This window comes from Oncorhynchus nerka, linkage group LG17 (assembly GCF_034236695.1).
Source record: "Oncorhynchus nerka isolate Pitt River linkage group LG17, Oner_Uvic_2.0, whole genome shotgun sequence".
NCBI classification, from domain to species: Eukaryota; Metazoa; Chordata; class Actinopteri; order Salmoniformes; family Salmonidae; genus Oncorhynchus; species Oncorhynchus nerka.
The window spans coordinates 34,788,700-34,801,980 of record NC_088412.1 but is presented as its reverse complement, the minus strand read 5'-3'; the positions used below and the strand labels follow the sequence as shown (position 1 = coordinate 34,801,980).

The 13,281-nt window shown below is 43.3% G+C and overlaps 1 protein-coding gene across 3 annotated transcripts in view; it reads left to right on the top strand.

Moving 5' to 3' along the window:
• LOC115145156 (discoidin domain-containing receptor 2-like) overlaps positions 1-13,281 on the top strand; it is a 61,062-nt gene that overhangs the window by 32,177 nt on the left and 15,604 nt on the right. For all 3 annotated transcript variants that reach the window (XM_029686480.2, XM_029686481.2, XM_029686479.2), the window contains exon 2: positions 1,403-1,608. In XM_029686480.2, the coding sequence (XP_029542340.1) occupies positions 1,527-1,608 (82 nt within the window). In that variant the 5' untranslated portion in view covers positions 1,403-1,526. The remainder of the gene's footprint in view (positions 1-1,402; positions 1,609-13,281) is intronic.

The following is a 13,281-nucleotide window of genomic DNA, read 5'->3' as shown; positions in this document are numbered from 1 at the left end:
TAGTACGGAATGAACATTTGAAAACTTTGCGTGCGCACACACTCACTCGTACCTCTTTGGCATAGGATAAAGACCAGGGAACCTCCCCTTTGGCTTTCTGATCTCTCCACCTTAAACATGGAATCTGTATTAGGGGAAACAGTTCCACTGTCCGTCCACAGCACCTTTGTTACTGTTTTTATTTTGTGAACGAAACGGAGGTGAGGTGTGTTGAGCAGTGTGGTCAAATTCAATTGAATTGCATGTTCTGTTGTTCTATCGCTTGTGCAGTGATGTCGAAAGAGGGGGAAAAAACAGTGTTCGTTGTCTGCAGTAACTTCGTTGTTGTGATACCCCAAATGGACGTGGCAGTTTCACCATTAAGGATTCCAGCTTTAACTCTGTACAGTCCATACTGCACCATTTTATATAAGCAAAGATATAACAACCACTAATGATCCAGTCGTTCCAGTAATAAATGAACGTTACCACATGACCATTATGTTCCCCATGCTTTAAATGCAGCATGGTGTTTCTTCCATAACCAGCTATTGACACAGTGAGCAAGCCACATACTAAGACTGATTGTGATTCTGTCACACACACACACACACACACACACACACACACACACACACACACACACACACACACACACCTTTTACTAGATCATTATGCAAGTGGGAGGCCAGACAACCACACAAGACTAGAGTCAATTACCAAAAGCTTTGTTCAAGATCACTGTGAGTAGACATCAACTTTTCCTTTGAGGTTAGACCGTTGGCTGTTTGGGTCTGTCGAAGAGAGGAGTCCTGCTGGACCTGTCTCTGTCTCACTGTATAATCAGTCCCACTGTGGTAATGTCTGTGGTGGCCCACTCTGCTTCTCTCTCTCTCTCTCTCTCTCTCTCTCTCTCTCTCTCTCTCTCTCTCTCTCTCTCTCTCTCTCTCTCTCTCTCTCACTTTGAATTTATTCCTACCTCCATTTGTCTGAAGTTCTCTAACACACCCACACACATTTACTATTAGATGTTTAGCAGTATAGGTACAGTTTTATGTACATTTTTATTCCTTAGAGCTGGCTACTGTAATGTTGAATTATCCCTGCCAGTTTGACTTTAATATCCCTTTGCTATTCGCTTGTGTTAAGGTAATGATGAATGGAAATTCCACTTTGAGACAGCAATTATTGTCTTTATTGAGCAAATGAAAACCATTCCTCCAGTAAAAGCTGTAGCTTTCCCATAGAACCTCTCAGATGGTCTGGTTCCCTGGAGGAAAGACATAAAACCGCATCAACTGTCTGAATATACCACATGGATCCAAACACGGACCCTTGAACTTCTGTTTAATTTCATCACAGTCCAAATATTCCAACTTGTATGACATATTTTGACTGTCTGTTGTTTTCCCATTGATTTCAGGTTTGAAGACCCTCTCTCTGTGTGTGTGTGTGTGTGTGTGTGTGTGTGTGTGTGTGTGTGTGTGTGTGTGTGTGTGTGTGTGTGTGTGTGTGTGTGTGTGTGCGTGTGCGTGTGTGTGTTTGGGATGAAGCGCCTGTGGGACAAACACTTTCCGTTGCTCATCCTTCTCTATCTGGTAGGAGACGTCACCTCACAGGTTAACCCAGGTGAGTGTTGCCATGGGAACGGTATGGGGAGCTGTGTATGCACGTGCTTGTGTGTGTTTGTCCATGTGGTGGCCTTAATTGCTGCTGTTGTCTCTTTGATATGAGCAGGACTGTTCTGGTGTCCATGGTTTTCTCCACTTTTACCACTCTATGTTTGCTTCACTGAGGGAAAGTGTGATGTCAATGAGATGACCAATTATATTTTACAAGGAAACCCAGACGCAACGCTTGTTGAGCAGAGACGGATCACTGACAGCCAGTAGGCAACAGAGAGAGAATCTGAGTCAACTCCTGGTAAATACAATGACTTGGGACAATAGTACGTATGACAACATTATAGAGCTGTTGTCATTAAATAGAGGTTTATAATTGGATAAAGAGCAGGGCACAAGGCCAAACTCTCTCTGTGTGTGTGTGTGTGTGTGTGTGTGTGTGTGTGTGTGTGTGTGTGTGTGTGTGTGTGTGTGTGTGTGTGTGTGTGTGTGTGTGTGTGTGTGTGTGTGTGTGTGTGTGTGTGTGTGTGTGTGTGTGTGTGTGTGTGTGTGTGTGTGTGTAAATAGAAGTCCCCACAAGAGTAGTAAAATAACAAAAATATGACCAACTGGAGACATTTTGTTGGTCTCTACAAGGTCAAATGTTATTTCTAGGGGGTTTTGGGTTAAGGGTTAGGAGCAAAGGTTAGTTATAGGGTTAGGGTGAAGAGCTAGGGTTAAGGTTAGGTTTTTGGGTTAAGGTTAGGGTTAGGGTAAGAGTATTGGTTAGGGTTAAGTCAGGCGTTCGGGAGAATAGGATTTTGAATGGGACTGAATTGCGTGTCCCCACAAGGTTAGCTGTACAAGACTGTGTGTGTGTGGTGCGTGGTCTTTTACAGCTGTGGCAGTCTGCTCTGAGAGAGGGGGAGATAATTGTAGAGTCAGTTCTTCACATTAACATTGCTTTTTAATTAAAGCCTGCTCCAGGCAAACTACAAACACACCAGAACATTTCTCACAAAATTGTCTGGGGTGCCTCGAAGCGAACAAAGCCTATGTTCCATATGCTGTAAACTTTTATTTTTCTGTGGCTTGGTGCAGGGAAACAACTATTTGTTTTCATGGACTTTCATGAACATACATCAAAACTTTGACGTCTTTAACAGTGGAGTGACAAAACACACACTAGACACACCAGTGGCAGCCAGCGCCATTTAAAATGAATAACGAGTGAGGACGTTTTCTTTTTCATGAGCATGGCGTTATTTCTATTACAGCGTATTGGATGACTGTCATTCATATTCCATTCACCCAGTGTAACAGCGATAGGTTTAGGCTACTACATGATACTCACATTTGCCCTGTACCCATCATGATGTTGCTACAACCTAGCCTATGAATGAAAGTTTACAATGTAGGTGCATACAGGTCGAGAGAGACATTTGCAAACAAGAGTTTCTATTGGACAAATTCAGGTATGTTTATCCCCGTTTTGTTCCATTTGCTTCCGTTTAAGAATGTTTTTCAACAGAATCGGCAGAAGGAATACCTGATCACGCGTAAACACAGTTCACTTTCATAGCAGCCACGTTGTATTCCTTCTCGCATCTATGCGCTCTCCTCCTCCTCAACTTTTCCTTTCGCTTGTGAACTTCAATGCACAACACATCAGCTGTTTGTGACCAGGCAAAAACAACTTTCCAAGCCAAACCATATCATAACTGCTACAAACAGCCTACATCATTGTAGTAACTTCATAGTCAACATAGCTAACAGAACTAACGTGTTTGTTAACCAGCTACAATTATGCAGTAACATTAGTGTACAGTCAGTAAACAGTATAAAAACTGAAATATTACATTTACATAAGTATTCAGACCCGTTCAGTACTTTGTCAAAGCAGCGATTACAGCCTCAAATCTTCTGGGGTATGACACTACAAGCTTGGCACACTTGTATTTGTGCAGTTTCTCCCATTCTTCTCTGCAGATTCTCGCAAACTCTGTCAGGTTGGATGGGGAGCGTTGCTGCACAGCTATTTTCAGGTCTCTCCAGAGATGTTTGATCGGGTTCAAGTTCAGGCTCTGGCTAGGCCACTCAGGGACATTCAGAGACTTGTCCCGAAACCACTCCTGCATTGTCTTGGTTGTGTGGTTAGGGTCGTTGTCCTGTTAGAAGGTGGAAGTTTCACCATTAAGGATTCCAGATGTAACTCTTTACAGTCCATATTACACTCTACATCCTTCTGCCTGGTAGTGTGGTAGCACACCACCACTTCACTTAAGGTTCCAAAACCATATGCATTTCCCTGGTAGTTACATAAGTGCAGTGTATTGACACTGCATTAACACATTGTTAAATGGTTTGTAGAAATGTCCAAAAACAGTTTTCGCTTTGACATTAATGGGGTACTGTGTGTAGATTAATGAAGATATTTTTTTATTTAATAAATTTTAGAATAAGGCTGTAACGTAACAAAATGTGGAACAAGTCAAGGGGTCTGAATACTTTCCAAATGCACTGTAGGAAAACTAAAAGCTTACAATGACTTGGAAAAGTTCTAGTGTTGCGTTGGATAGTCATAGCCAGCTAGCTATCATAGCATCCCCCTGTTTGAACAGGATGTTTGAGTAGGCTTAACTGGCTAGTTGCATTTGCTAGCTAAGTAGGCCTAAGTGAAACTGGAAATAAAATGACTTCTCTTTCATTTTGGAAGAAATTAAATAGTTTAAAACTGTTCAACTATTGTCTTTCTCTCTCTTTGAGTCAACTACTCACCACATTTTATGATTTCAGTACTATATAAATTATCTCATCCTTTGATTGGGTGGACAACATATCAGTTCATGCTGCAAGAGCTCTGATAGGTTGGAGGACATCCTCCTGAAGTTGTCATAATTACTGTGTAAGTCTATGGAAGGGGGTGAGAACCATCCGGCTACACCTGGTGCTACCCTGAGTGCTGTCGAGGCTACTATAGACCTTTATTGCAAAATAGTGTGTTTTAATCAATTATTTGGTTACATGTGATTATATTTAGTATAGTTTTATCTAAAAATGATACCTTTTTAAAATGTTTTACCATTTTTATTTTTAAGAAATTCACTGAGGAGGATGGTCCTCCCCTTCATCCTCTGAAGAGCCTTCACGGAGACACACCCTTCTCTCCATTCATGCGTGTATTTTACAGCCTACAGTGTGGCTGATCTTTAAGACTAGCATGTTGCTATATTGGCAGACAGAGAGAGAGAGAGAGAAGGTTTATACAAAATGGGTGTTCTCTCCAATGGGACTGAGCAGTGAAGTGGTGGGTGCTGTGGTTGTTTTCAGGCCTGTCTACATCTCGTCATCTCTGTTGCTAGAAGTCTCTGACCGGGTTTATGAGATGTGCTCCGGACATACAGCAGAGTGGTCAGCTTGACAGTATACAGCTTTAGTCTATCCATATTACTTGATCTACAGTCCAGTCTTATCCCAACCTGAATCCACCTATATTTCTCCATCTATCTCTACTCCAGGCTTATTCCAGTCTCTATGGCTCCTACTCTACAGTGAAAGCATGTCGCCCACTCAGAATGGAAATGGGAAACACAGAGATGGTATAACTACACTGCTCAGGAATTTTAAACAGGGGAAAGTTGGCATCACCATGCATCTCGGTGCTACTAAATTCAGCAATGCATATTTCCTGCCTTCTGTTTTTTTCCTCTCCATCCTTGCAGCAGAATTATAGTTAGACACAGTAAGACCTGTGATTGAGTCAACGAGACCCCAAGCAAAACTGTAGAGTGTCACGCCTTGGTCTTAGTATTTTGTGTTTTCTTTAATTATTTGTTTAGGCCAGGGTGTGACATGGGGTTATTGTATTTTCGTATTGGGGGTTGTAGTATTTGGGATCGCGGCTGAGTAGGGGTGTTGTATAGGCTTGGCTGCCTGAGGCGGTTCTCAATCAGAGTCAGGTGATTCTCGTTGTCTCGGATTGGGAACCGTATTTAGGTAGCCTGGGTTTCACTTTGTATTTCGTGGGTGATTGTTCCTGTCTCGGTGTAGTGTTCACCAGATAGGCTGTAATAGGTTTCACGTTCCGTTTGTTGTTTTTGTATTTATATAGTTATTTAATGTATCGTCATTTCTTCATTAAAGAACATGAGTAACCACCACGCTGCATTTCGGTCCTCTCTTTCAACAAACGAAGAACGCCGTTACAGAATCACCCACCACACACGGACTGCGCTGTCGGAGTCTCCCGCCTGTTCAGCGCTATCAGAGCCTTCCTCCTCTACAGCGCTGCCGGAGCCTCCTGCCTGTTTAGCGCAGCCTGAGCTGCCAGTCTGCAGGGAGCTGTCAGTCTGCAAGGTGCTGTCAGTCTGCATGAAGCAGCCAGAGCTGTCAGTCTGCAAAGAGCTGCCAGTCTGCAAGGAGCTGTCAGTCTGCAAGGAGCTGCCAGTCTGCAGGGTGCTGTCAGCCTGCATGTAGCAGTCAGTGCTGTCAGTCTGCATGAAGCAGCCAGAGCTGTCAGTCTGCAAAGTGCTGCCAGTCTGCAAAGAGCTGCCAGTCTGCAAGGAGCTGTCAGCCTGCATGGAGCAGCCAGAGCTGTCAGTCTGCAAGGAGCTGTCAGTCTGCAAGGAGCTGTCAGTCTGCAGGGAGCTGTCAGCCTGCATGGAGCAGCCAGAGCTGTCAGTCTGCATAGAGCAGCTAGATCCGCCAGTCAGCCATGATCTTCTAGATCTGCCAGTCAACCAGATTCTTCCAGATCTGCCAGTCAACCAGTCTCTTCCAGATCTGCCAGTCAACCAGTCTCTTCCAGATCTGCCAGTCAACCAGAATCTTCCAGATCTGCCAGTCAACCAGAATCTTCCAGATCTGCTAGTCAACCAGAATCTTCCAGATCCGCCAGCCAGCCAGGATCTACCGGAGCCTACTACCTGCCTGAGCTTCCTCTCAGTACTGGGCTTCCTCTCAGTACTGGGCTTCCTCTCAGTACTGGGCTTTCTCTCAGTACTGGGCTTCCTCTCAGTACTGGGCTTCCCCTCAGTCCCGGGCTGCTTCTGTCCCGAGATGCCCCTCTGTCCCGAGCTGCCCCTCTGTCCCGAGCTGCCCCTCTGTCCCGAGCTGCCCCTCAGTCACGAGCTGCCCCTCAGTCCAGTGGGGATCTGGGTGAGGACTATTAGGCCATGGTCGGCGGCGAGGGTGGATTATCCCAGGACGCGAAGGGGAGGAACTAGGACATTAATGGAGTGGGGTCCACGTCCCGAGCCGGAACCGCCACCATGGACAGACGCCCACCCGGACCCTCCCTATGGTTTTGAGGTGCGTCCGGGAGTCCGCACCTTAGGGGGGGGGGGGGTTCTGTCACGCCTTGGTCTTAGTATTTTGTGTTTTCTTTAATTATTTGTTTAGGCCAGGGTGTGACATGGGGTTATTGTATTTTCGTATTGGGGTTTGTAGTATTTGGGATCGCGGCTGAGTAGGGGTGTTGTATAGGCTTGGCTGCCTGAGGCGGTTCTCAATCAGAGTCAGGTGATTCTCGTTGTCTCGGATTGGGAACCGTATTTAGGTAGCCTGGGTTTCACTTTGTATTTCGTGGGTGATTGTTCCTGTCTCTGTGTAGTGTTCACCAGATAGGCTGTAATAGGTTTCACGTTCCGTTTGTTGTTTTTGTATTTATATAGTTATTTCATGTATCGTCATTTCTGAGTAACCACCACGCTGCATTTCGGTCCTCTCTTTCAACAAACGAAGAACGCCGTTACATAGAGTGACAAGGGACGGACAGACGCACAATTCCCTCATCCATTCTCGGGTGTGTCAAAGAATCTTCGCCCAGTTTAGAGGATTTGAAATCTGGAGATAATTAAGACTTCTCTCTCACTTGCCGTCAGGAAAATGATTCTCCACAATGGGGGATAATTGGAATTTTGTTGCATGAATTTAAATGAACTTTGGCCATGTTCGGGTGCATTAGTACTCTGCACTCCACCACTTCTGAGTAATCAACAATCCCAGCAAATACACATGGGAAGCCCATTTCAATATACTTTCCTGCTGTCAGTATGCATGGAATACATTAACCACAGACTCTGTATGCACAACACACACACAAAAATAAACTCCCACCAAGGCTGGGTACAGCTATTGCGCTGAAGATATTGTTTTCATCATATTATGAGACAGTTTACACAAGATGGCCAAGGACAACATTGAGTATAATATCAGAGTACTGTGTGTGTGTGTGTGTGTGTGTGTGTGTGTGTGTGTGTGTGTGTGTGTGTGTGTGTGTTTGGAGCCTGTGGTTAGACATCAAGCACTATGAAACAAGCCTGCCTTTCACTGGCCAGAGCACGAGCACAGAGAAGAAAAAGTGGTGAGAGAGGGAAAGAAGCCACTTGGAGCTGGATCTGTGTGTGTGTGTGTGACCTGTAAGAGTATGTGCCAATATGGATGTGAGAGTGTGTTTGTCCAGCTCTCTCTTTCTATATGTGGGCAGCAGGTAGCCTAGTGGTTAGAGCCTTGGGCCAGTAACCAAAAAGGTCTCTGATTTGAATACCCATACTGACAAGGTGAAAAACTCTCATTTGCTCCAGGTGCGTCGTACTGGTACGGCTGACTCCGTAAAACAACACATTTCACTGCACCTATCTGAAAAAACATGTTTTCTTCTCTTTCTCGCTCCACACAGGGATGGTATTTTTCCACCATTTCAGAGGTGATCTTTTATTTTTAGATGGTGTGTATGTGTACACATTTTACTATACTTGTGAGTACAAGGAAGGCCTCAAGAATAGTAAACCAACCAAAATTCAGAGGACATTCAGCTGGTCCTCATTTTAGGCTGAGGGGTTAGGTTAAGGGTGAGAATTAGGGTTTGGGTTTAAGGAAAATAGGATTTTGAATGGGAATCAATTGTCGTTGTTTTTTTACCTTTATTTAAGTCAGTTAAGAACAAATTCTTATTTTCAATGATGGCCTAGGAACAGTGGGTTAACTACCTGTTCAGGGGCAGAACGATAGATTTGTACCTTGTCATCTTGGGGATTTGAACTTGCAGCCTTTCGGTTACTAGTCCAACGCTCTAACCACTAGGCTACCCTGGTCCTCACAAGTGTATAGTAAGTCCTCAGAAGTGCCCCATGGGTCACCCCTGAGGGTAAGCTAGATAAACACCCCACAGACCAACATTTAGGAGAGACGTTCATCCGGCGCACTGAAAAACGCCTCTCTCTCTCGCTCTCTCTCCTCCTTTATTGCGTGCTTTAGTTTAGGGTGTGGTCTGAGCCACTGATAATGACTTATTTTCACCAATCACATCCAAGGCAATTACAAATTCTTTCTCTGCTTTCTCCTCTATTGTCTCTGGGCTGAGCCAATGGATCTGTCTGGCTGTAGTTAATGGGAAATTACCTTATTATAGAACAGTTTTCTTTTTGTACCAAGTGAATCCCACATAATGTGGTTGTTCAGAGTTTCATTCTGTTGTATTTGTGTCCTGCTATGACACTAATATGGCATGCTTCATTAATTAAATATCAGGTAAATAATGTTGTGATTTTTCAGTTACTCTAGTCTGAAAACAACAATCAATTGCTCTGTGAATGCATGCAAAGTCAGGCCTAGTCTCCCCATATTTTTCTCTCTTTCGCTCTGGTTCTCTTTCTCCCTGCCTCTGTTTGCAGTGTACACCTGTATGTGAATGTACTCATGTTTCTCCTCTCACTCATAGATCAGTGGTGAATTACAGATGTAGGATCAATTTGAGCCAGTTTGCTACAGCAGGAAAATAATCCTGCAGCAACAGGAAATGTGAATTGTTATGTGGATTATTTTTGATGGGGTTGATGTATTTTTTGTAAAGTAAAATCAATTCTTAAAAAGTGGTAATTGCAAACGGAGACACCTGAAACCCCACCTCTTTCAGGAATACCTAGGATAGGATAAAGTAATCCTTCTCACCCCCCCCCCCCTTAAAAGATTTAGATGCACTATTGTAAAGTGGCTGTTCCACTGGATGTCTTAAGGTGAACGCACCAATTTGTAAGTCGCTCTGGATAAGAGCGTCTGCTAAATGACTTAAATGTAAATGTAAATGTAAACTTCAGAATCTTTTTTAAACCTCAAATACAATACAAGTTAGAAATGTCCTGCATTGCAGGAAAGGTGTCCTGCTACTCAAATTAAGATCCTACACCTGTACTATGGTCAACAAGCCCAACTTCCACCACTCATATATTAAAGGTCGACTTTTGGCATGAAAAATGGTCCAACTCTGCCTCTTTCTCAATTTTCAAACAGAAATGTGCTCTGCCTTCGGTGCTTCATCCATTTGTCATTCTGGTCATGTGCTCCGCAATCGACGTAGCTAGTTCGTTAGCTATGTTAGCCAATGTAGCTGGCCCCTAACAGCTCCAGTATGTGTTGACGTCATTTCACAGGATTTGTTTTTGGATGGAAGCTGTAGAGATAGGTAAGAAATGGCACTTCTGTAGCCAAATATCTCATTCATCTTTTTTTAAAGCATTAAATGATCTGGTATGGTGGTGCATTGTTATACAGTTTAAAGCTGTTATTTTGGGGGTTTTGCCCAAAGTCGACCTTTAAGCACAGCATTTTCATCACGCAAAAGTGCACAGATCTGTGCAAATGAGTACTGTGCATACTGTATTATAATCTACAGTGTGAATCAATTTGATTTCATCTTTATTAATTAACCAGAGTTTAGTCAACTGTTGTAAAACATTGTATGGATGTTTTGCTCACTGCTCGCTTATGGAGTCTTAGAGCTGCCTGGAGAGCCAATGAAATGTTCCCGAATACAACACATGAATCAAAACTGACACTATTACTGGAGGAATTGCAGATGTTATCACATTTGATCGCAATTATGTTACCAAGGGTACCACTAATAGACTGAAAATATGAAAAGTGTGTGGTGATTATGGCTGACATGTCTGTCTAAGCATGAAGGAGGCAGGAGATGGGGGAGGGAGGACAGGAGAAGATAAAGAGAGGAGAATGGGAGGGAGGAAAGGAGGAGGTGCGGAGGAGAAGGTAGCCTCACATCTGGAATAGTTTTTTGTTTTGAGACGGATCTGTTTCTGGAGTGAGTCTCACCGTCAACTGCCAGGACGAACCCTGAGAGGTTTCCCCATATTGATGTTTAAGCAAACATTTGGAAGAGGGAAGGAAGACAGAAAGAAAGGATAAAAAAGTGAGCTGAGGGGCCATGCTGAAGGGAAAGTCTCCCTGGCCTGCACTTCCTCCTCCACTCCCTGGAACCAGCCTGACCCCAAGATATCACACACTCTGCACACTTCAGTATACACACACATAAACACACAACTATTTCTCGCTCTCTCGCTTTCTCTCCCTGTGCTATCGCACACACACACACTCAGATAGTTTGGGGAAATGTTTAGCCGGAAAGCAGAGAAGACATTGGTTCAGTTGTCTCCAAGTTACAGTTTTTCTCAATTGCTAAAACACTATTTCTGAAACCTTTCTCCATTTCCTGAAAACATTCAACACAAAACCTCATCTTCAAGCAGTATTTACATAACCTCTGACTCCTCTCGCAAAATGAAACATTTGCCTCAAAACAGTTTTACCTGTGTTCAAAATCAAACACGGCTCTCAAATCATAAACAAAGTGATCAAAATGATATACACTCTCAAGCAGTCAGTAAACAATACACCGAAAAATAGAAAACACAATGTTCAAAACATACAATTCTCAGGGAAAAGTACATTTTTAATCTAAAAAGGATACATGTTTTTACGTCATTGTCCTTTGATGAACGAAAACATGTTCTATCATAGTAGCTCAAAATTGATCAGAAATTACTCCTCTGCTTTGCTCTTTGCAATTTTTGTTTTTGTTCTTCCTCCTCCCTGTACCCCTATTTTTACAGTACTGTACCCTGCATCTCACAAACTTGTCCTTTGTCTCTGTGATACTGTAATTCTTGTTCTTTGTTGATATGAACCTGCAACCAGTCAATCTATTGAGCAGTCAGTACTGTTAATAAATGGAAAGCACAATGTTCAGGGCCATACAATGTATCCATTGTACAGTATACAGCCTACAAAGCACTGTACTACAGTATACAATACTAAAAGGGACAAAAATCAAAGGAGTAAACATGTGATCAATGTGCTTCTTCTTGTCTTTGGGCTGGGTCAGGCCAGAGCACTTTGTCGACATCACAAGCAATATTTTCCCTCCTGAGGCAACGGGGGAAGAAGCCTCTTGTGTGTCTGACATGATTCCTCACCTATATCACCACAGGCTAAATCCATGGCTTGCAGAAGATTTACTCTGGTGTAGGGTTGTCTATCATACACTTTCCATCTCCAAGAGGAGAAAAACTCCTCAATCGGATTCAGGAAAGGCGAGTATGGAGGGAGGTACAAGTTCATAAACTGCCTATTGATGTTAAACCATTCCCTTACCTGAGCAGCTCGGTGGAAACTGACATTGTCCCACACTATCATATAGGTGGGAATGGGATTCTCATTTAGCTCTTGATCCTGCTGCTCTTGAACCTGCTGCTCAAATAAAATATCTCTTAGATTGGCAATAAATCTTAGAAGGTGCTGGGTGTTATATGGCCCGAGTGTAACATGGTGAGGTAGAACACCATGGTTGCTGATAGCAGCATAGATTGTGACATTGCCACCTCGTTGACCAGGGACTTCAACAATGGCCCACTGTCCAATCATGCTTCGGCCTCTCCTTCTCCTCTTTGTTAGATTGAAGCCTGCTTCATAGACAAAGATGAACACATGGGGTCTGTCCAAGGATTCCAAGTCAAATATTGTCTGTGTAGAAATACAATATATTGTATGTAGGATTTTGTAAGTCGTACAGAGACAGTGCTATACTGTAGAGTACAATTAGGCTTCTAATTCACATACATTGTATGTACTGAAGAGTAATGTCATTCACATAGTATGTGTTAGTACTGTAGACAATCTGGATTACAGTAAATGTTTCTGAATGTACACTTACTTGCACATACTGAGCTCGCAGTTCTTTCACCCTAGGTGAGTTGCGCTCAAAGGGTACTCTGTATACTTGCTTCATTCGCATCCTGTTACGATGGAGGACACTGTCAATTGTGGAAATGCTCACACTGTCAATTCCCTGGAAGTGTGTGTTGTCTTGTATCACTCGTTCCTGGATTTCTCTGAGTCGTATTGCATTATCTTGAAGGACCATGCCAACTATAACGGCCTCTTGCTCCCGAGTGAATATAGCTGTCCTTCCACCTGCATGTGGCAGCCTTGCAATTCTACAAAAAGTAGTTGTGCAGTCACAAAACATATTCATGCAGTACAATACACACAATGATTCACTTTACAAATGTCTATAGAAACAGCTGCATATAGTGTAGTACAGTAAATTTGCAATTACAAAAATACAGTAGTAAACTGTACCTGTTCTCTTCTCTGAATGTCCTTACTATGGTGGACACAGAAATCGGCTCAAATTGGGTTGCACTCTAAGTCCTGCTTCCCTCATTGTTAGTCCATGGACAAGAACATGGTCTACAACTGTTGGTGGAATTTCATCAGATATTTCCACTCTTTGTCTTCCTCTTCCTCTTCGTCCTCCTCTTCCTCTTTCTTGCCCTCCTCCTCCTCTTCCTCCTCGTCGCCCACCTCACATACTCACTCGTCTTCTCACATTGTTTCTTCTATCCAT